This window comes from Podarcis raffonei, chromosome 11, assembly GCF_027172205.1.
Source record: "Podarcis raffonei isolate rPodRaf1 chromosome 11, rPodRaf1.pri, whole genome shotgun sequence".
In the NCBI taxonomy this organism is placed as follows: domain Eukaryota; kingdom Metazoa; phylum Chordata; class Lepidosauria; order Squamata; family Lacertidae; genus Podarcis; species Podarcis raffonei.
In genome coordinates, this window is record NC_070612.1 from 61,651,833 (window position 1) to 61,675,420 (window position 23,588).

The 23,588-nt window shown below is 43.4% G+C and overlaps 1 protein-coding gene across 1 annotated transcript; it reads right to left on the minus strand.

The window, feature by feature from the left end:
• Window positions 1-1,368: 1,368 nt before the first annotated feature.
• Window positions 1,369-21,856, minus strand: PSAT1 (phosphoserine aminotransferase 1). Its single transcript, XM_053408145.1, has 9 exons — window positions 21,730-21,856; window positions 19,023-19,083; window positions 18,279-18,348; window positions 16,370-16,575; window positions 13,476-13,648; window positions 12,657-12,826; window positions 8,111-8,239; window positions 5,912-6,049; window positions 1,369-3,262 (listed from the first exon to the last, which is right to left on the minus strand). The coding sequence occupies exons 1-9, from the start codon at window positions 21,787-21,789 to the stop codon at window positions 3,157-3,159; spliced, it is 1,113 nt and encodes a 370-aa protein (XP_053264120.1). The 5' UTR covers window positions 21,790-21,856; the 3' UTR covers window positions 1,369-3,156.
• Window positions 21,857-23,588: the final 1,732 nt, after the last annotated feature.

Genomic DNA, 23,588 nt, shown 5'->3' on the forward strand with positions numbered 1-23,588 from the left:
CAAACGCCGGCTCACTTGGCCTGTAAAGTGAGAAGAGCGCCGCAACCCCCGAGTCGTCTGCGACTGAACTTAACTGTCAGGGGTCCTTTACCTTTGCACTGACCAACACAGCATTCTCTTAAACTTCCATATAATGACCTAGTTTTCATGTCATAACCATTGACTCCCAGAGGTGTTCACATCTGCTTTGCTCTTCCATTAGCCTTTTAGATCAATGTTGAATGGCAGCTAAGCCAAGGTTTGGCTTCTTGTCCAAACTTAGGATGATGATTAAGGCTTCTCCTCCTCAACCACATGTAACCATAGGACAAATCTTGGCAACAGCGTAAGGAGGAGACACCTTAAATACATTCCTCAGTTCAGACACACCAACCAAAGCATGGTTTAGCTGCAATGCTACATCTACTTAAAAGCCCAAGGAGAAGCAAGGAGGCTCATTGGGATCAGCCTGTTCATGCACTTGTGCAAAGCCATGGCTTGTTTAGCATGACATGCCAATGCAGCCACTGGCGAAAGCAAAAGAACTGGGATCTTGTAATAAAAGTGAGTATGTACATACAGAATTCTCACAACCTGTCTATTCAGCTCACTTTAATCACAGGCCATCCATCCAGTGGTGGTCATCAATACTAGTATGTAAAAGGGCAGCTGGATATTGCAGGAGAAAAAGTAGTATGGACCTTCAGACTAGATTGAATAACTACGTATAGGACTGCTTAAATGTTTGTATATGAAAGCAGATTACATATTGGGACTGTGGAGCTTAATTGAGAATATAATGCTAATGGGGTAACCAACCTGGTGCCCTCCAGCTTCCATTGTTCCTAACCAATGGTCATGTTGGGTGATGGGAGCTGGAGTCCAGCAACATCTGAAGGGAACCACTTTGGCTAAGCCTGAACCAAGCAATATCCAGACCATGTGCAAATATGAGAGTTTACTAGTCCACCGCTGAACTGAGGTAGCAGATTCACATAAAATGCTTTTGAACAGATTTAAAACTTCAGGAGGTAGGTTTTTAAAAAAGTGTCTCAAAAATAGTTTCACATCCCATTTTGAGTTTTCAGAGTTAAAACAAACAACATCAAATTCACCAGTGGTACTTTAAAAGACTTTTATTATTTTTCAATTTAGTATACACAAAGAAAAACTTGGTTATTTTAAACAAAGCAGGAGGACACTTTCTCCTATTTTGACCCACATACTTTTAAGTAAAAACTCCAGGAAAAGGATTGTTCTTAATATTATTATGATGATGATTTTATTAAAGTGTACATGAAAGGGTACAAGAAATTGATAACTGTCTCCGTGGCTCTAAGAAATCCAATCTTGAGAAACAAACTGATCAGGTGGCCAAATTCTATCAACAATGTCATGCTCTAATGAATGTAGCCTTTGTGAAATAAACAGTTTTGGTTAAAATTTATTTTTAAGGGAAACATTATTGGGCATATGGGTAAGTTATACCAGAGTATGAACAGGAAATAGAATGCAAGGGGACAATAAACTGAACCTTCCTTTCACAAGTTAAGAGTGTTGGCCATTTCATACACGACAGTTGTGTCCTACATGGACACAATCTCTGTACAGGTCATTAAAAAACACACAACAGAATTATGTATGATGAGCGAGGGGGGGTGAGGTCATGGCTCAGTGGAAGAGCATCTGCTTGGCATGCAGAAGTCCCAGGTTCCAACCCCAGTGTGTCCCTGTAGGGCTGAGACTGCCTGAGACTCCAGAGATCTGTTGCCAGAAAGTGCAGATAATGCTGAGCTGGAGGGAGCAATGGTCTGACTCAGGAAAGGAAGCTTCCTCGATTCCTGAACAGGCAAGGCCTCCATCTGCTGCGAGTGCATCTTCCAAGAAGGCACAAAAGGTGTGACATGGCCCCTGAACAAAAACGTTCATTGGGGGGAATTGTGTGGGATCTTGTGAACGTGAAGGCAATATTGGTTTCAAAACAGGCAGGAGGGCACAGGGAAAGAAAGTGATTTTGGTTTCTGTGCTGTAGAATGGAAGGGTGCCAAATGTAAATGTCTTTAAGTCAGAAGTAGTTCAGTATTTTAAAAGCAGAGGATGGAACTGCACGACAGTATAGTTAAGTGTGCGTTTAACAATTCCATGGTCAAAGTCAGCAAAACTTAACAGGCTTCCTGCTTCAAAAACTAAGGCCTGATGTTAACAAAGGATGACTGCGAGTAATTCCCTTAGGCACTAGTGAGGTGTACTTGGAATTATTAAACATATAAAATCTGTTCCCATTGAATGTTATCTAAATACAGTGGTACCTCATGTTGCATAACCTCCAGGTTACGGAATGTTTGGGTTATGGCTACGGCAAACGCAGAAGCGCTCTGTGCCGCCGCATGTGTGCACAGAAGGGGTCCTCCAGTTACGAAATTTTCGGGATACGGCCAGGTGTCCGGAACTGATCCCGGTCATAACCAGAGGTACCACTGTATTTAACTTTGCTTACCATACTAAGTACATGGCACGCTTAAGGAGGAGACTAACCTCAGGAAAATGTAACAAACAGGCACCAAGGAAAATATTTTACGTAAGATGGATTGTTTGTCAGATCCGTTACACTGAGAACAACAATTTCAGAGAGTTGCCATGTATGCAATACTAATCTCTACAACCCCTCTAACCCACCACTCTTCTATTGTTGTCCCTGCCATGGTCACTTAACCATTGCTACTGTGTCATTTCTTTTAGCAGATCAAGATGATAAGGTGACAGCAAGAACTGCAAGGTTTTCAGCAGGGGCAATTAGAATAAGATCTATTATTTGATTGTAACCCCCCAAAATGTATTTTCTATGTTTTTACCTCTATCCTCAGTACATTTTATTTTATTTCAGGCTGCTGAATTATCTCCCTACCTACCCACTTAAAAAAACCAAATGAACTGCATACCTCTAAGGACTGTGATAAAACACTGGGGTCAATTCTCAAAGTGCAGGGACAAGCAAGCCTGGATCTTCTACAGCCAAAACCACTTTGAATATTGGGCAGATGCAAGAGACACTGGGATTTTTATTGGTTTCCAAAATTTGACTGTGATATTGAAAGTTTTAGTATATAAAATATTTCCACCAGCTTCCAATTCATTACACTTTTATTTCCAAGAGGGGCAACACTAATTAATTTGAGTTCATGACCGATGCCTCTCCATGAAGCTCTTCATGAATGTTGCTAACTTCTGAACATCTTCTCTTGTCACAGCATTATACAAAGAAGCACGGATTCCTCCCACAGATCTGAAAGAATAAGGGGAAATGCAGGGAAACAGTACATTTGGGGCGTCCCCCAGTTTCACCAGTGCACTATATTCTTTTTGTAGTACAGAACATTCATTTATATCAAAGGGAAAGTTACCTCCTTCAGCCCAAAGGCTGCATTCCTTTCTGGGCAAGCCTTTTTGGAGAAAGACGCCAGTGGTGAGCAAGGCCAGAGGCAAAAGCGGGCGGAGCCTCCAGTGTACCTTCTACCTCTGAACAGCAGGCTAGTTTCTACACACACCCCACTCTGTCCTCCACTACGCAAGCCAGAGGTCTTATCAGAGTACAAGGGAACATTCTGGCAAGGCAAAAGCACTCAAAGAAGTTGTGAATCAGGGACAGTGACGAGCATGACCTGGAAAGGCGGTGTGGCAGCTAAAGACCGAGTGTGGAGTGGTAAGCCCTGAAGGGCAGATAGAGAGACCTGGATGTTGGGGTGAATGATTGAGAGCCATTCATTTCCAGAAACAGAAAGAAGATTCAAAAAGCAGTTTTCACAGATTGTTTAGTCTACCAAAGCAGATACTGATTGTGGGAACTTATTTCTGGACATGTGCAGTTCCTACAGGAGACCCAGAGAGCTGGTTTTAACCAGTCTTGCTTTTCTTCTCTTACCGGCAACATGCAGAGCACAGAAGACTCTTGTTTGGACTTTAAATGTACCTTTGTTCTATCGAGATGAAGTAAATGCTGCATATTGCAACCTGCTCAAGTAAATGTCTTACTTCACTGATTTTTTTATTGCTTCCATGAGTATTTTATTGCCCCTTATGTGCAACCAACCCTCAATGTGCTTCCAGGGAAGGAGCTGCGCTGTTTTCTCTGCTGGTTTAAAGGCTGGCACAGGCAGAAGTGCGGAAGTGAGGGGACGCAGGTGGCACTGTGGTCTAAACCACTGAGCCTCTTGGGCTCTGTCCCACCTTCTGCCAACCTAACAGTTCAAAAGCATACCAGTGCAAGTAGATAAATAGGTACTGCTGCAGCAGGAAGGTAAATGGCATTTCTGTGCGCTCTGGCACTTGTCACGGTCCTCTGTGCACCAGTAGCAGTCTAGTCCTGCTGGGCACATGACCTGAAAAGCTGTCTGTGGACAAACGCTGGCTCCCTTGGCCTGAAAAGCGAGATGAGCACCGCACCCCATAGTCACCTTTGACTGGACTTAACCATCCAGGGGTCCTTTACCTTTTACAAGTGGAAGTGTTGCTAGACCACTGGATTTATGAGCCAGAGATCATAAAACCTTTAATACTTGAGGGCCACATTTGGTCTCCAGGTCTAGAGGTTGTCCACCCTAAATTTATACCAACCTGGTGCTTCCAGATGCTGCTGGACCGTAATTCCCACCATTTTTGTCCACTGGCCACATTGGTAGCTGGCTGATGGGAGCTGGAGTCCAGTAACATGTGGATGGGGAAGGCTGGTGTGTGCTAGCAAGAGGCATGCACATCTTGTTGAGAATAATGGATCGTTTCTAAAGACAGCAATGCTTTAGCTAGCAATGCTTTAGATGCATACAAACTGAAAAGAAGTCTCCTCGTTCTGTTCTTCCAAGAGTGCATGAACAGAAGAACTGTGAGTCTGAGATTGCATGAGGGGAGCAATAATTAGACCAGAGTGACAGATTTATTTTGAAGCATCACCTTGCAAGCATCGCCACACCAGATGCCAAGAGGAAAGCGGGAGGCAGGAAGACCAGCCCCAGTACAAGACAGGGGTGGGGAGATACAACTCCAACAGTGAACTAAAAGGAATGACCAAGATACTGTATTTTCTCAGGACTGTGAAAGAAGATAACTTCATTTATGTAATAATTAGGGCGGAGCTGGAAGGAAACTAAATTTTCAGAAACGTTTATATCAGCATTTGAGCTTTTCTACAAAACAAAATGGAAGGGTCTACGGAATGTAGTAGCTTGCTGGATCAGGCCCATGGCCCATCAAGCCCAGCATGCACAATGGTCAACCAGATGCTTGAGGGAAACCAGGAAGCAGAACATGAGCATGATAGCCAAATCCAGGTGACCACATAGCACAGTATTACGTGATTCCTGGCTGGTAGGCCAAGAAGCCAAGGACCCTAACTCAGAGGTAAAGCACATGTTTTGCATGGAGCAGGTTGCAGGTTCAATTCCCTGTGTCTCCAGATGGGGCTGGGGAAGTCTTCCATCTGAAACCCTGGACTAGATTGGTAGATGACCAATGGCCAAAATAGGGTGCTTAAGCAGTAGCAGATTGGGGAAATGGTGACAGTACTTATCACCTTAGTCAAATATTTACTATAAATATCATACACAAATAAGGCATTTCTGCTCATGGACTCTTAATTCATTGACAATTTGGGCATCCAGACTCTAAACTGAAACTTAAATAAAAATTGGTTTGGTTATCACACGGCTTTTCAGTTTTTAAAAACTGAAAAATATCTATAAAATTGTGCAGTCACACATATAAGGGATTTTTCAGACAACACTGAAGCACAGCTAAGCTTCAGCACTAATACAACCTGTATTTTTTCACAGTTCTGAGAAATGACAATGCCTCTCATTTTTGTGTGTTCACTTCCTACTGCTCTTTCCGTCACATTGTAACTCAACCTCAGCCAAAGCTTCTTCACAGACTTCTCTCTTACCTATGCCCTTTCAGGGATAGCATGTTGTTTTCTGTAGCTTGATCAAGGAATTTCTTTTCCAGGGCCTCATCGCCCTTAATGCTGCCAATCCGGAAAGGAACATTCATTCTGCTCCTGCTCTTCTTCTCCACAGGACACCTGAAAATTTCACAGAAATATGATTACAGCCATATTTTGGCTTGTTATCAAATGAGTACATATTAATGAACTAAATTGTAGGTGGTATTCAACTAAATTTTACTCAGAACAGACCTATTGAAAGTAATGGGCCTAACATAGCCGTGTTCATTCCTTTTTGGACGTCTACTTTTGGACTACCATCCTATGTTTCTCAGTGACATAATCTTTTGTCAGCCACAGAAATCAGTTCTACTTGCAAACTCTAAAGGGCTACCTGAAAGATAATTACACGGAAATTACATGGGGAAGTGTCAGATGACCTCATCCCTTTATGCTGAAAGAATGCATGGAGGCATTTGCAAAGGCTAGACATGCGCCATCGTGGGCAACAGCCATGCCCCTGCTCCTGAACACTTGGCAGGTGTTCATTTGGCATGTGAGAAGACTATGTGTCCCTATGTGTGAAGATCTTCAACACACCTGCCAAAGATGCTTGAATCATGTGTGTGTATATGTATGTGTGTGTGTGTGTATGTGTGTGTCTGAACAACTTTTAAATAAGCACCAAGGGAAAATAATACATGAAGCTGGCAGGTTGCCTTTCAAAATTAAACTGCTTTGCTGTTTTCTACAAACAAGTGGCATATAAAATTTTATGAAATAAACATTTTTTTAGCACAAGAAATGTACTTTTCCACTACAGGCTCCTCTAGCTGGCGAAAGCCAATGAAGCTTTTGTTTTTCCCAGATGCACAGAAAGGCAGCAGCACCACACTGGGGAGAGAGTGGCAAGAGGCAAGGCTGAAGGACTCTTTTGCTTGACTGGAAGGAGAACGTACTGCAAATCATTTTATATTAAACTCGTCTTCCACCTAATTCTCATCAAATCCAGGAGAAATTCAACAAAAGATTTGCAGCTACAATTACCAAGAAGCCACATGCAAGCCTGCAGTTGGCTCAATTGATGCAGCACAATCTCAACCACAAGAACTCTGAAGCCCATGTGATATTATTATTATTATTATTATTATTATTATTATTATTATTATTATTTAGTTTATATATCACTGAATGCCCAAATAGACTTCTAAGCCATCTACATGCATAAAAGCCAATTGCCACAATTTGATAGCAAAGCCCTATTCACACTTGAAAAGGAGAATGGGTATTAAATAATTTAGGCCACTTCTGTTTGTGGTTGAAAGGAGTCAACAAACAGGCACTCTACATTTAAAAAACAATTTCACTGTTTCACACCAGCATACAGCAGAGACATGCAATGCAAACAAACTGTAGCAAGTTTGCATGATGAAATAAGATTCTTGGCGCACTGAAAAGCTGTTCACATTTTGCTCTGCCCAGTAAGGCACTTCGTCGCTTAGGTGGCATTTCACAGGTAAACAGCCTCCAGTCAAAAAGCATTGCACAAAATACAGCAGTACGTACTGATAAGATGCATACAGCTCAACTGCATCATAATAATGGCCACAACTTTTGTTGTGAATTCCTAAACAGCTGGCTGGCCACAGGCAAAAACCATATTAGCTGCCATGGGGGAAAATAAGTTTCTCCTGGCTATAATCTCACTTAAATGGAACTAACAAGCTAGAAGTTATGAGATGGGTAGGATGAAGGTAAACACATTACAGATAAAATTCCTTCCAGTAGCACCTTAGAGACCAACTAAGTTTGTTATTGGTATGAGCTTTCGTGTGCATCTGAAGAAGTGTGCATGCACACACAAAAGCTCATACCAATAACAAACTTAGTTGGTCTCTAAGGTGCTACTGGAAGGATTTTTTTTTATTTTGTTTCAACAACACGGCTACCTACCTGTAACTAGAATATTACAGATAACGTACCATCAAAGCATGTGATTTCTAGCATGGCATAGTCCTCTCGCAATATGCACACACCCAGAAGCTGCCGCTCCTGGGAGAAAGCAAGGCTACAAGCTTTTTCACTCAAATGCTAGTTTTCCACAAATGCTTGTGTGGAAGATTTGGTAAAGTCCTATATAGACGAAGTCCTCTGAGATAGCACTGCACAGTAACAACGGTAAAAGTCAGGACAACTTACACGTAGAATCCACTGGATCCATCAATAATATCATAAATCATCTGTGACTTCATTTGGCTAAGCTTATCCATAGCTGCAGCTCCGCCATTGTTTCTTACCCAATCCAGGACCAAGCCTGTGATATAGATACTGGAATCAAAAGAGAAGAGGCACCAATTATTTGCAATGCTATGTTCATGTCCCAATAACAAAAACAGCAAGTTTTGCTTACATGGTATAGAAGAGAAGTAAAACCAACAAGAGAGTGTGTTGGGGGACAGGGAAGAGACAGAGTCATCTGTCCCCAATGCATAAACTCACAAATGCACCCAGTACCTCATCTAAATTGGTATGCCCCATGAAGACCAGAAGTGTGCCATGCCAAGGTGTCAGCAGGCATCCTGTTTCAAACGGCGCAAGCAAGCAAGCCAAATCACATGCAAAAAGGCAAAGCATCATTTTACGGCAAGTGAAACCTGTCAGCCAAAGCAAGAGAACTTCCTATATAATACTTTGTATTCTAGTTAGAATCTAGCTGCTGGTTAACAGGGCTCTGGGAACACAATACCGTAGAGACAATTGGAGGTTGTAGATATAATGCTAGGGCAAAATTGAAAATTCCCATTGTTTCTTCATCTGTATTGGCCCTGTCATGACTGCTGAAATTATGGTCTAACCAACAAGAGATCCAGTTGTGAAATGCTGGTCAAATTAAAGGATCTTGGCTCAAGTGGTGGAGAAGCCATTCAAACTTGCGAAAGATATTGCTGGCATTGGCCTCCTGTTGATACGACAGCATTAACATTTTCATCAAACCTATTTCCTATTTAAAATAACTTAAACCTTTACACCTTGAGCTGTTCTTTTTTGCACTAGCCAGTAAGAACAATACTGTCCTGCTGCTTTCATGTAGCCATTGACAAACTTTTCCAAAGACAGCTACTGAATGAAAATCAGAATGCAAAGCATTGTCTGTGATTTTAGCTACAAAGAGAGAATTCTGCTTGATCACAGGTATTTCCCATGGATGTCACTTTGCATACTAAACTGCTTGTAAAAAGCTAATAGCCATAATCCTAGATATTAATATAACTACTATTAATATTAAGCATTCAAATAGTGCTCAAGACTGTTAAAAGTACATTACAGTGTTGTTTGTAAGGATTGCCATTTTGAATGCAAGGAAGATGAATAGCATCACCTCCATATTACAGGTGGGGAGCTGAGGGATGATGTTGACCCAAGACTACCTTGTGAATTCAAGGCAGAGATTCCCAACTCAGATTCTCAGCTAACTAGGAAGTTGCTCCTACTGAACCAAGCTGGATTATTGCTAAATCAACAGTGCTTATTGTAAGCAAATAGCCTGAGCCAACTGCATCTCACAGTGCTCACCCAAGTCATCTGATCTTTTACTGTCCCCATGTGCAGAAAAGCATCATTTACCCTATTCAACTGGCATGCAGGAGTGTCCTTCTAAGCTGCCTGCCTTCTCCAGGGACCTTCTGGTTGATCACTACTTTGGAAGCAGGAACGTGGGCCTTTTATTTGTAAAGCTTCCATTATGCCAGTGCCTGGATTTGGTCCCAGAATCACACAAATCTGTAAGTCACTCAGATACATGCCCCATTTCCAGGACATTACACAAAAGCCATGAGCATTAAGGAAGCAGAGAACGCCCAGAAATCAGTGTTCCAATGTGGAGCGTGAATTGTGTTGAAGCTGGTATGGGGGCTCTAATCCACCTTCCAGACAAAAGGACAGACTTTGATGCCAGAACACAAACCAGCACAAGTCTTTGGCAGACAATAAGGCTAAAATATAAAACATTCCTGTTCCTTAGCTATTTTGTTCCATTTCCACATCACTCTTTCTCTCTACATTTGCACACCTGTTGTAAAAGTGTCCCACACTCAGAGAATTCCTGTATGAGCTAGTTTGGTACCGGTTCATTATATCCTGTACTGAATTTCACATAAGCCTTTATGATCCACAAAAATACACTCACTAAATAAGTGGGGGCAGGGGGCGTAATAGACTGACCCACTTTAAAAGCCACATAGCAAGCTTCCATGCCACCCCCAAAGCAGGTTTAGTCATAGATTTGAATATCAGGGAAATCCTTGTAGCTAGGAAATGCGATTTCTCCCGGGGGGGGGGGGAGCACTGTTAATCTTCATGCAGCAGATTAACGTCAGGAAGCCAGGACTCCTTTTGGCAAGAGGTTAAAACGATCCGTATTGGAATAATTTAATTCAGTGCTTCACTACAGCAGCTCATGGACATTCAGGTCAGGTCCCCAGCCAACTAACGGCTGCACAGAGAAGAAAGAGAAACAGTCAGAATTACCGAAAAAAGGAAAGAGAGTTTGGTCAATCTCTTGCAAGACACATGTTGTTTTCAAGAAGCAAACACAAGGCAGAAACATCCAGCCAACTTGCAGGTTACAAATTTTACAGCACTGTAAATATGGAATGTTATACAAAATGGGTAACTAGTTTACAAATATATAAGAAAAAATGAAGTTTAAAAGTTTGCAATTGTCTGCCCTGAGTTTTATGTCCCTACTACAGTATACAATTATTATGCAAGCTACTGATAATTTAGCAGTTATGGCTTCAAGGAGAATTCAGTTTTTCTTAATTGAAATTATTTTCCATGCATGTAAACCTTTCACTCCATACTCAGGTTACTAGAATAATGTAATGGGGAAGGACTTAAACTAGGCACCAAAAATGACCAATAGATGCAAAACTCACCACTGGTCAAATAGGGTACTTTATCAATAATGATGCGTTCTTCCCTTCCACCACACCCCCTTTTGTCTTTGCAGAGAAGCTTTTCTTGGTTTTTCTGTTTAGCCAGACAGAAACAACCAATCATGTTATATGGCATAGCCATATTTCCAAATTTTAAAATCCTTGCAATGTTTGTGTTGGGCTTGTCAGGGAGAAGGAAATGGTGCTTTTCTGATGGGGTTGTAAACCCCCCCTGAAAATGTTTAGTTAAAAGGCAATATAAAATTATTTGAAATAAAGCTAAAATACTCCAAACATTCCAGAACACTGCCAACACTCACTATCGAATAAGTAACTTTTGGCATGTGTGAATAAAATCTGTATGAAACTTCTAGTGATGGAAAAGGGTTGGGGGGGCACCAGCCTATTGTACGTGGTAGACACATGTTGCACAATTAAATACTAAGAGATCCGTTTGAACTCCTGCATCTGATATGGTTTTTCTCCACCTTGCAAGGTAACATTCATAACATTTTTCCATCAGTACATCCTATGAAGTTGAAACAGACCTTTAGAAATGGGGATTTAAATGCCTGAAAAAATTGAAATACCTGTTTTATACTCCTAACCTATTACAGAAAGAAGTTGTAGGAACTGCTTGCATAACTAAAATTTTCCATTCACATAATTCATGTGCTCACACAGTAGATCTGAAGAGTATTTGGTTCAGTAGTCACACATACACTCACTCACCTCTTAACTATTAACTCCTAATTACCCTACTAACAAAAGCACAACTTCACTGCTGTCAGCAATTCAGAAACACAGAGAGTAACCTTTTATTCAGTTTTGCCTTGTTTGCATCCAGACTGCTAATTAAATTCCATTTAGTAACCATGATGCCTAGATGACAATTAAAATGGAAAAGGCATGGTTGTTGGTTGGGATTTTGGTCTGGGGAAATAATCACCTGAGCCAGTTCAGCTTGAAACAGGTAAGTCAAGAGATGCGTGTAGGCAGTGGAAGGGACTAAAACTATGGGCAGAGAATTTCTCGGCTCAATTCAGACCATGATCAGAAGCAGACCTGGCATTGCCATGACCATCTTTGCAGTTTTCGCACAGTGCCGCAATGTGACACTACATCAAGGGCACAACAATGAATTAGCCACTACTGCTATGTAAGCCTATCTGCCAGCAGATAGGAAGTCCAAAGAAGCATTATGTCAAGGGTATCTTCAAGTCTGTAGTCAGTCCCGCTGAGGACCAATTCAGGAAAATGAGACTCTGCTAAAATTTATACCACCCTGATATTTTATTTCACTGGGAAAATTTGGTTATGTCACTGAGACATAACCAACTCACATTTATTTCCTGGAGTAGCTTTCTTTTCTGGAAAAGCTTGGGGCGGAACCTTATCCCCCTTATCCAGTGGGTTCGGACAGCCACCTGTCCAATAGCCTGACATCACAATGACATTAGATAACCTGTTTTTGCATAGCACTGTACACCAAATCAGCAGCAATCAGCTGATCACTGGGGTTTGCAAAACGCCATGCATGGCGTTATGCAATCATCAGCTGACTGTCAGAGTTTGCAAAGCACTGTGCACCATTTGCAGATGTCTGCAAACTTCCACTTGGCCCAGTCATGTCTTTATCTAGTATAGGGCAGGTGGCCACGGCTTCACCAAAATGGCCTTGGGGGCCAAATGGAGAGGTCTGGTGGGCCTAATTTAGCCCACAGACTGGACATTCCTAACCTCTGCTCTGCATAGTAAACTTCCGAGTAATTAGCAAAATGAAGGATATTGCACTGTGGCAAAATTACCTGAAGCACGGAGGAGTGTTGTATAGTGAGCTGTTCTCCACTTGCACTTTGTAGTCCAACACTGTTGGGCACTCTTTGAGCGCAAAGCCAATCAAATCCTCACGTACTATAACCACTGTAACTCCAGCACAGCCTGCATTCTTCTGGGCACCAGCAAAGATTACACCAAACTTGACATTGGAAGTGGGAAGGAGAAAAGAAAGGGGAAATGGATATAAAATCCATGTACTCATTTGTACATTACAGTCGTACCTCGGCTCCCAAATGTCTTGGGAGTCGAACATTTTGGCTCCCAAACAACTGAACCCCAGGAGTGACTGTTCTGGCTTTTGAACATTCTTTTGGAAGCCGAATGTCTGACAGGGCTTCTGTGCTTTCCGATTTGCTGCAGGAAGCTCCTGCAGCCAATCTGAAGCCATGCTTTGGAGGTCAAACATTTCAGAAGTTGAACTGACTTCCAGAATGGATTCTGTTTGACTTCCGAGGTATGACTGTATAAGCAGAACACATACTGCTGTATGTTCCTATACACACAAATAAAGGAAAAGATCACTGCTGTGAAACATTAGCAAGCTAAATCACTTAACAATGCATATACTGAAAGTGAAATACTCTCAGGAGGTCCTTCTCATGTGATAACTAAATGTGATCCTAAATATGTTTTACTCAGAGCAGACCTATTGAAATTAATGGATCAAATTTAGTCATGCTCATTGAACAAGTGAGTAAAAGCATTACACGAATCAGCTTGAGCAAACCAAGGTTTGAGATATTAGGTTACACCATGCAAAGGAACAAACTGCCCTTTTGGAACTTTACCTTAGACACATCCACCGGCCTGGAGAGGAAATTGGATGACATATCACACACTAAAACTGCCTTTCCAACATCAGGTACAAAGTCAAACTCCACACCATGAACCGTTTCATTTGCACAATAGTAGACATAAGAGGCATCGGGGTTAAGGTTCCAAGTGCTTGGATCAGGAATTTCTGAAGCAGGTAAGACAACAGAGAGAGAAACAATGGAAATATTTCCCAGCCAGCAGATTCAGAAGTCCGATGAGATACAACTTTCCTTTAAATATTGAACTCTGAAAGCAACTCTAGTTCAACAAATTTCTATTGCTTTGCCAGCAAAGTTAATTCATTATTGGAATGGCTACAAAAGAGAAACGGCCAATTTCAAAAAAACACCCACCACCCACCACGCTTTCTCATCATGGAAGTAGTAGAGTGTGTTAAACAAACAGGATACCAGGTTCCTTTCAAGATGCTAAAAACAGACACCATTCAAAATCATTTCAACATTCAAGCCAGAAAGTAATCTTTTGTGGCGTAATAAGGTAGTTAGGTGAGGCCCCTGTGGCCCTTCAGACGTTCCTAGACTATGATTTCCATCACCCCTGAACCATTGGTATGCTGGCTGAGGCTAATAGGAGTTGGGATCCGGCAAATCTAGTAAGCCATAAGTTGTACACCCTGATCTCCATGATGCATGCTAATCCTCATTGATGCCAATGTATTTTGTGAACTTAACAGGCTACTCACCCACCCAAACACCAACACAGCATTTGCAAATGGCTGTGTTATAATGTAGGAGTTGCTGCTACAGACATTTTCCCCATGGTGACATGCATAAGCTACACATGTATCAAGAACTACATTTCCCATCAGCCCCAGACAGCACAACAAATGGTTCTGAATGGTAAGAATTGTAGTTCAACAACAGCTGAAAGGCCACAGGTTAACCAGTCGTGCTTTAGATAATAATTCAGGCTTCCCCAACCTGGCACTAGGGCTGGGCGATATCTGGTTTTCAACCTCCCTGCAGTGGTGGAGGGTGTGCCACACTTCCCCACAGCAGCAGAGGGCCTTGCCTGGCCTCCCCACGGTGGGAGAGGGTTCGCCGTACCTCTCCACAGTGGCAGAGGGTGCGATACACTCCCCCGCAGCATAAGGTCCCATACTACCTCCCCATGGTGGCAGAGGGTGTGCCGCACTTCACTGCAGCAGTGAAGGCTCCCTGTGGCAGTGGAGGGCCTTAAAATTTAAGAAAGTAGTAAATTTAATAAAAAAATTAAATAAACTTCCATATAATATATTTAATATATTTTCAACTAATTTAAGAGTTAAAAAAAAAAAAGGTAAAGGATCCCTGACAGTTAAGTCCAGTCGAGAACGGCTCTGGGGTTGCGGCGCTCATCTCACTTTACTGGCCAAGGGAGCCGACGTTTGTCTGCAGGCAGTTTTTCCGGGTCATGTGGCCAGCATGACTAAGCAGCTTCTGGCAAAACCAGAGCAGCGCACACCTTCCCACAGGAATGGTACCTATTTATCTACAGTGGACGTTCGGGTTGCAAACGTGATCCGTGCAGGAGGCATGTTTGTAACCCGCAGCATTCAAAACCCACAGCGCCGCATCTGCGCATGCGTGGGTTGCGATTCAGCGCTTCTGCACATGTGCGACTGCCAAAACCCGGAAGTAACCTGTTCCGGTACTTCCAGGTTTCGGTGGGTCCGTAACCCAAAAAAACACAACCTGAAGCATCTGTAACCCGGGGTATGACTGTACTTGCACTTTGACATGCTTTCAAAATGCTAGGTTGGCAGGAGCTGGGACCAAGCAACAGGAGCTCACCCCGTTGCGGGGATTCGAACCGCCGACCTTCGATCGGCAAGCCCTAGGCTCACCTGCGTCCCTAATTTAAGAGTATTTTAAGTGATTTACTAGTCAAGTTGCATTGGCTTCCCCACTCAGAGGTCTAAGTGGAATCTGTGCATGCAGAAGCCTCACTGAGTTCAACTAAACTTACTTCTACTTTCCTGGGAGTAAGCCTCATTGAATTCAGTAGGGCTTGCTTGCAAGTAGACACGCATTTACTTGCACTGCTTACCAAAAAAAACCCTCGCCATCATTCTCACAAGCAAAATGAGCACCGCACCCCATAGTCGCCTTTGACTGGACATAACAGTCCAAGGGTCTCTTTCCTTTACCTAATGTTTGCACAGTCTCATAAGCTGTTCTGAAAGCGGGGGCAGAACCCTAATTTATGCACTGCACAGCAGACACACAATATCATCATGCATTTGGCTGAATTGGTAGAACAAGATGTGTTTCATAGATACAGCAAGTTGCCCTATTCTTTTTCATCATGCATGGGTACTTCCAGGCCAGCACTCTTGTCAAATTGCATTTCTGCTTTGATCCTCACTCTCCCTCTACTGATTTTCCCAGGCTCGTAAACTTTTGTTTTCTTTTTTCTCCCACGCACAATTTTACCCATACATGGTCCAATAACTTTGATGTAATGTGCCCACAGAAGGGGGGAGGGCCAAGATGGGAGTTTAACAGCCAGATTTAGCCTCCCCTAAAAGCAATGTGCAGAAGCGGTTAGTTTTTCATGAAGGGGTTCACAGGTACCAGCAGTGCAAATTCGGCAGTCTTTTAAAAGACCATTAAGAAAGCTGGTCAAGGTCAAGGGCTAGGAAGCAGCAGCGAAAGCTTCCTATCCAGGCCAAATCATAAGAATGGCTGCATTTCAATAATGAGATAACCAGTTTTCATACTTTGGGACCCATTTCTCTTTAGGATTGTAGTAAATAATACACACACAGTTTGTTTTTATAAAAAACAGAAACAGTAAGCAGGAAAGAAAATGTACATACAACAGTTTAGCTTTCACAAATGTTGAAGTTTGCAAGTTTACTTACTTGTATAACTAGAGAGTTTAGGATGAACAAGGTTCACTTTGGCATATTTCTCTGCTTCCTTGGCTGCTTTTGCTGACCAAGCTCCTGTAACCACATAATCAGCACACCTGGCTTCTTTTAGCCCAATAAGATTAAGTGGGACACCACTGAATTGTCCAGATCCACCTCCTTGGAGAAAAATCACTTTGTAGTTGTCTGGTATATTTCTGTGCAAAGAAGTATCGGGAAAATGAAACAATACTATCAGTTCAGGATTCAAAATATTTGACAGTTGCTGTTCTCCAAATTAGATCCCTGGTGAAAATATCAGTTATAGATCAATGAAACTTTTTTGTTAAAATGTTTTACATTATTTGTAAATAGTTACTATCCAGTATTTCAACAGATACACAGTATTTCAGTATAACCCTCTGTCAGACTAATAAGCATTAGATATAATAGTCTACATAGTTTAGCTTCCAAAGAAAATAAGAAAAATGTTTCTAAGTTGTTAAGTTCCAGAAGCTCTATAAATGCTGCTACTGGACCAATCACATTAATACAACATGAAGAAGAAAGCCTTGTGATGCGGTCGGATGACTGATGACAATGCAAAATTACAGATAATCAACTAGGCGTGTGCTTGGTGCTGCTGAACAAATTTTAGCAGAGTGAGGAATCTTACAATGCTGTTCCAGAATGAACTGCGGAAGTCAAAATTTATAACCAGATACATGCAAAAAAGTACCTACTGTATTTTTCGGTCTATAAGACACACTTTTCCCCTCCTAAAAAGTAAGGGGAAATTTGTGTGCGTCTTATGGAGCGAATGCAGGCGGGAGGCTCTGCTCAGCGCTCCCTTTAAAGAGATCGCGGAGCCTGTGTGCGGCTCTCCCATAAGTCAGGACAGCCAGTGGGATCGCTGCGCAGCGATCCTGCTGGCTGTCCCGGATTCTGGGATTCAGAATATTTTTTTTCTTGTTTTCCTCTTCCAAAAACTAGGTGCGTCTTATGGTCTGGTGCATCTTATAGAGCAAAAAATACGATAATCTCTTTGACATTTCTTGTTTGTGAAGCATCACTTGAAGCCCGCTCCCAGATATGCTAGGCAGAATTCTAGGCTGCCCTGTGGATCTCAGACATGTCACATGCTCCAGTCTTCAAGCATGGACAGCCGTTGGCAAAACACCACAAAGGAAGGCCTACTCTTGACTTCTTCAGAGCAAACTTGAGCAAATATCCCGTATCTTCATCTAACCCATGTGTGGCGTTTGCCCTCCTATGTGTGTGACATCATACTGGGTTCATAGGAAAAGGGTTAACTAATTGTAAAATGACTAACCAATGGAAACCCAGGGGGCAGAGTTAAGTGTGCAAGTTTTAAGCACAGAGGTTTTTAGAGAGTTAGAGTTGTTGAGAAGACAGTCTGGAGTTAGAAGAGACAGAGAAGATAAGTCTGTGGGTTGGGCTAGTCTGGTGTGAAAGAGTGAGAGAATTTGTTAAGAGGAGTCAGTCAAACAGTTAAGATAATCAGTTAGAGGGTATTAGGAAGGTATAGGAAGAGAGTAACTGGTTGGTGGCAGCGGGGAAGCAATCACAGTGGTGGCACAGGGATCAATAGACCGTTAAACGTCCAGGGACCCTGTGTGATCACCACACCATGGTACTGTGCTACAGTTGCAAGTATTACATGTATTTTGAACTTGCCAATACAATATTAGAAGCAATAACCGAACCTGCTGGCAACCTTTTAAGAACAAATCATTCTGAGAACAGGAGCACGAAGTATTTGGTCTTGTGTCCTTATCAATAAAACAGACACTTTGATGAACTTACTGTAAGGAAATTACACATGGAGTGGGAACTGTACTAGTTACTATGTCTTCAGATTAAAGGCTTTTTTAGAATGTGAATAAAAATGATCACTTACAAGAGTTCACGCAAGCACTTTTCAGCTGCTTTGACAATTTTTGAAAAATCAGATGATCTGTGGCTCATTTCTGCAACAAAATAAATATATCAGAAATGACACAAAACAAACCGTATCACTAAAATAAATTTGGCTTTATAAAATGGCCATCTTTTAATCCACCTTTATTCAATGGAGACAGAAGGGCAGTGTGTGCAGGAACTGTGTGCAAATGTCCGCTTCCTCCACTGAAATGAATGGAACACTCTTTTAGGCAGCACAGCTGTGTATATCAGAGCTCCTACAACCTTGAGGAAAGTGCTAGACCAGGGTGACAGCTTCTGTTTCAGTACCAAAGGGGGTAGAAACTGCAAAGGGAGCTGGATCCTCAGTTCACTTCACTGGACAAGTGAAAGGGAAATAGCAAGAGCTGGTGTTGCAGAGCCGTAGCTGGAGTGTTGCAGGTGGCCCAGGAAGACCAAAGTTTAAAGTCCTGCTCAGCTACAAAGTTCATTGGGTGACTCTGAACCAACTGCAGTTTCTCAAGAGAAAATGAACACCCCTGGCCCCTGCAGACATCTGCTTTCCAGAGCTCATTGGTGCAAGGGTGGGATAAAAGTTGGAGAGATATTTCAGAAAGGATAATTCTCAAACTGGGAATGCCTACATTTAAATGTGTAGCTCTTCCTTGTTGTGTTCATTAGAAAATACAATTAAAAGCTCCAAATGCTAAAAAGACATCAAGAATAAGTAAGAGTGCCTTACCAAGAACACTAATGCCAAGGCCATTATAATTCACCAACTCTTTCTGGGCTTCTAACAATACCTACAAAAGAAATCAATTCGATATCATTGTGGACATTTCAGTGTCAAATCTCACAAATCCTAGTTACTATATAGAATCATTTGTAAGTGTATGTGTTATCCAAGCATGGGCAGACATAATTATACCAGGTTGTTTTCTATCAACTAATCCTTTTTTGTTTCTTTTTCCTTTTGCTGTTGTAGAACTGGAGATACCAAAAACACATCCAGAGACTTTCTGCACACTGGGCATGCACCTTCTACTTTTGAGCTATGCTTTCTGAGCTTGTATATTTCTAATAAAAAGGAATTCTTATAAAGACTTTAAAAAAGACAGATTCAACAGGATCGGATCATGTGGTTATTTCAATATGGCTAAAGTTTTAGCAGCCAATCAAAGATTGTTCAGTGTTTCAGGTACACTGTCCTACACCGGGAATGAGTTATTAACAAAACACCTCGCATCCAGAGTCATTCTCTCTCTGCACCGATGTGAAAGACTGCTGGAATAAATGACCTAATTTATCATTTTCATGCACAGCATTTTGGACAGATCAGATCTGGCATTACTAACACTGGGCACCATTTTTCCCCAGTAAAACACTGAAAAATAAAGGCATTTTTCAATAGCCACTGATATACATGTGTTTAGGTACAAGTTCTATTGAACATCAAAGTTCCTTTCCAGCTGATTAATCAGATTCAGCACAACAATAAGACACTAATGCACAATCCTTTGATTAGAAAAGGTATCAAACTCATGTTATTAGGGATGGGCAATTTGGTTCTCTAACTGTTGCTGGACTACAGCTTCCATCTCCCATGGCCCTATGGGCTGGGGCTTATGAGGGTTGGAATCACACAACATCTGGAGGACCACAAGGTTCACATCCCTATCAGAATATTATGTATCAAGATTAATTCAAATGAAAATGTTTGCTGCAGACTTCTAAAGCAGTCTTTTAGAAAGTAGCAACAACCTCACAGCTTCCCATGGGTTTAGCCAGGATTTGTGTTTTTTGGGGGAGGGAGAACCTCAGTAAAATATTTTTATTGATTTACTTGATTAGGACAGGGCAGCTGCCCACCCCCACCCCCCGGCTATGTCCATGCAGCTTCCCAGGTCCAAAAGAGAACAATGCACAAGAATGCTTTAAACTAACTAAAGCGCTTAGGAATGCAATTCTTACGGAAAGCTGGAGAAATAATTTACATCTGAGAAGGAGCCAAACCTCTCCCATATGTGATTGGATCAAGGCAGATGCTGGTGTAACTTTCTGAGCAGATGAGTTTACAGTCAGCATATTACTATCATATGTTGTATAAAATCTGTTTCTCCAGTCCCCTGACATTAAACTAGGATATCTGCAAATGTTTTTCTGTCCTACATGTTCACAAAGCATTTATTCAGCAGTGGTAAACAAAGGGTTCTTTTAATTCCAGCCCTTCACACAAACAAAAGGGGTAAGCATTTTTATTCCATGAGCTCTGATATTAGTAGCTTTTTCGACTGGAAAAAAACCAAGCAAACTATATTCCTTTTCACAGCTGTTGGAGCAAGGAAGGAGGGAATTTAGGTAGTTTTTTCACAGCTGCTGGGACACACCTCCACAGAAAGAGAATGTGTACTGTTCTTAAAACCCCTGAAATGGCCCTTGTGTTACAACTCAACAAAACGTTATCCTGTAATAAAAGCCATGCAAAGCATTTGTTTAGGAGCGATAGGAAGTTAAAATGGGTAACCAATAATAGATCTGGGAGCATAGGTTCGACATTTTAAAACAGACATATGTCCTTTTAAAGAGAGTGGGAGTCAGAGACAAAACGCGCTTTGCACTCTTCCAATACAAGGCTTTGGGAGTTAAAAAGAGGGGGAATTGCCAGATGTTCTGGGACAGCCTCGAAAAATACATATTCCCTCCTCTACTACTGTACCTGAAAGAGCAAGGCGTTAGCAATTGCTCTTTAGTTCACTGCCAGAATAGAAGACGCCAGCACAGCAAGATAAACGAAGATATGAAGAGGCGAGCTAGTGCGAACTTGTCAGCTAATTAGCGTACTTGACAAGAATCCTGTACAGCACTTTTTAAAAGCCCCAGCCTTTCTCACCCTTTGCTCCACTTTAACCACGAATGCAAAATCCCTCCTTTGTTACAACTTGCTAACACCCGTCTCGAGGCAGCTCTCCGACGGGAGAATGCGGGAATGTCCTCTGCACTTAAAGCAAACACTTGCAAATTGCCCCTTGGAGATATCGCTTCCACAGTGTAATAGCTGTTGATCTTTTCACATAACAGCGTAGAGAGGACGGGGACACAAGCACACAAGCACGCCCCTTTGGCAACATCTCTTAGCATTGTGGAATGCTGATTCGGGGAGTCTCTTCCCTGATCAACGATCCGCAGCTCCTGCTGCGAACTAGATAACCCCCGTCCCGAGGGCACCAAAAAGCGCGCACCTCCAACGCAGTGGGGCTTACTTCCAACTTACAGCGCAAGCCTACTCGGAAGCAAGCCTGGCCAGCTTCCATGGTTACGTGAATACAGGACCGCAGCCACGGCGACACGGGCTTCCGAAGGCACATGCATAGGATCGGGCTGCGCAGTGCAAATTCTCTTCCCCCCCCGCGCATCTTGCCTGCAGGATTGAGCCCCCGCGGAGCACGTACCGGCAGCGGCAGCTTCGCGGGTCCCGCGCCGAAGTTGGCCACGTGCTTCTGGGCGTCCATGGTCCAGGCGAGGCTTCCTCCGCGTCCCTCCGGCTTTGTGGGGCTGCAGCCCAGCCGCCTCTCCGGATATTCCGCAGCCCTTGAGCGTGCCTGCTTTCCGATTGGCTCCTTGTGCCGAGGTATGGTAATTGCCACGCTCCGATTGGCCAGCGGCTTGGGTCTGGCCAAGCCATTGGCCGGAGGGGCGCAGGAGAGAGGCGATGCAAGGCAGGAGGCAGATTGCAACATTCCAGGGGCTCCGGCAGCTGAAGCGGCTCTTCGCGGTTCGTCCGGGCAGCGGCAACCTTGGAGCCGCGACGCCGCCGCTGCCACTCCCCCTTGGCAGCGGAGCCGAGGAGCCGCGGGCGCCTGTTCTCTTTCAGAGGACGACGAACTCTGCGCTGGGCACCTTGCCCGCCCCGCCTGCACCGACAAAGCAATTCTGCTCTCTGCAAAGCGTTTCAAGAAGAGTACAAAAGGGATGGGGGAAGGCTCTAGGGAAAGAAGAAAGAAAGGGAGCTGAAGTCTAGATTTATTTGAAACCAGACCACCCCGCCCTGAAAAGGATGGGCTACAAATGCATGTTGGAATGCGCTGGCTCCTTCCTAACTAACTTCCTCCAAGTTGGTAAACCCACCACCTGCCTCCTTGATCGGTGCCGTCTTGGCTGATTAGGGAGTGTCCAGATGTTGCGCGGACCCCCCTGGTTGAAATTATCAATTTGTCCCTTGACACTGGGACATTCCCAGGGGAACTGAAGGAAGCAGTGGTGTGTCCACTCTTAAAGAAAACTTCATTAGATCCCTTAGACCTATCCAATTACCGCCCAGTTTCAAATCTTCCATACCTGGGTAAGGTAATTGAGAGAGCGGTTGCTGAACAGCTTCGTAGGTTTCTGGAGGAAACATCGGCATTAGATCCATTTCAGTCCGGTTTCCGTCCTGGTTTTGGGACGGAGACGGCTCTGGTTGCCCTAACAGATGATCTCCGTAGACAACTGGATTGAGGCAGGTCAGGACTGCTGATCCTTTTAGATTTGTCAGCAGCCTTTGACATGGTCGATCATGATCTTCTGGACCACCGCCTCGCAGACGTGGGGATACAGGGCATAGCCCGTAACTGGCTGTGCTCTTTTATCTCTGGTCAGGGACAGAGGGTGGCACTAGGGAGGGAAATGTCGTCACGCCACTCTTTAGTGTGTGGAGTGCCGCAGGGCGCAATTCTCTCCCCGATGCTTTTTAACATCTTTATGCGCCCCCTTGCCCAGATTATCCGGAGTTTTGGGCTGGGCTGTCACCAATATGCTGATGACACTCAGCTCTACCTGCTGATGGATGGCCACACCGACTCGGCCCCGAACACACTGACCAGATGCTTGGAAGCTGTGGCTGGATGGTTTCGTGGGAGCCGACTGAAACTAAATCCTTCAAAGACAGAGGTCCTATGGCTGGGTCGGGATGGCATGGGGATGAGGGACCAACTCCCTTCTCTTGCGGGGGCCCAATTAGTGCCATTGCCTTCCGTTAAGAGTTTGGGTGTAATCCTTGATGCCTCCCTTTCCATGGAGGTGCAAGTTACAGCAACAGCCAAGGTGACATTTTTCCACCTTCGCCGCATCAAGCAGTTGGTCCCTTACCTTTCCCGCCCCGCCCCGACCACAGTGATCCATGCAACGGTCATCTCCAGGCTTGACTACTGTAATTCGCTCTACGCGGGGCTGCCCTTGAAGCTGTCCCAGAAACTCCAGCGGGTGCAGAATGCTGCAGCGAGGCTCCTCACGGGGTCTCTGCCATGGGAGGATATTCACCCAGTGCTTTTCA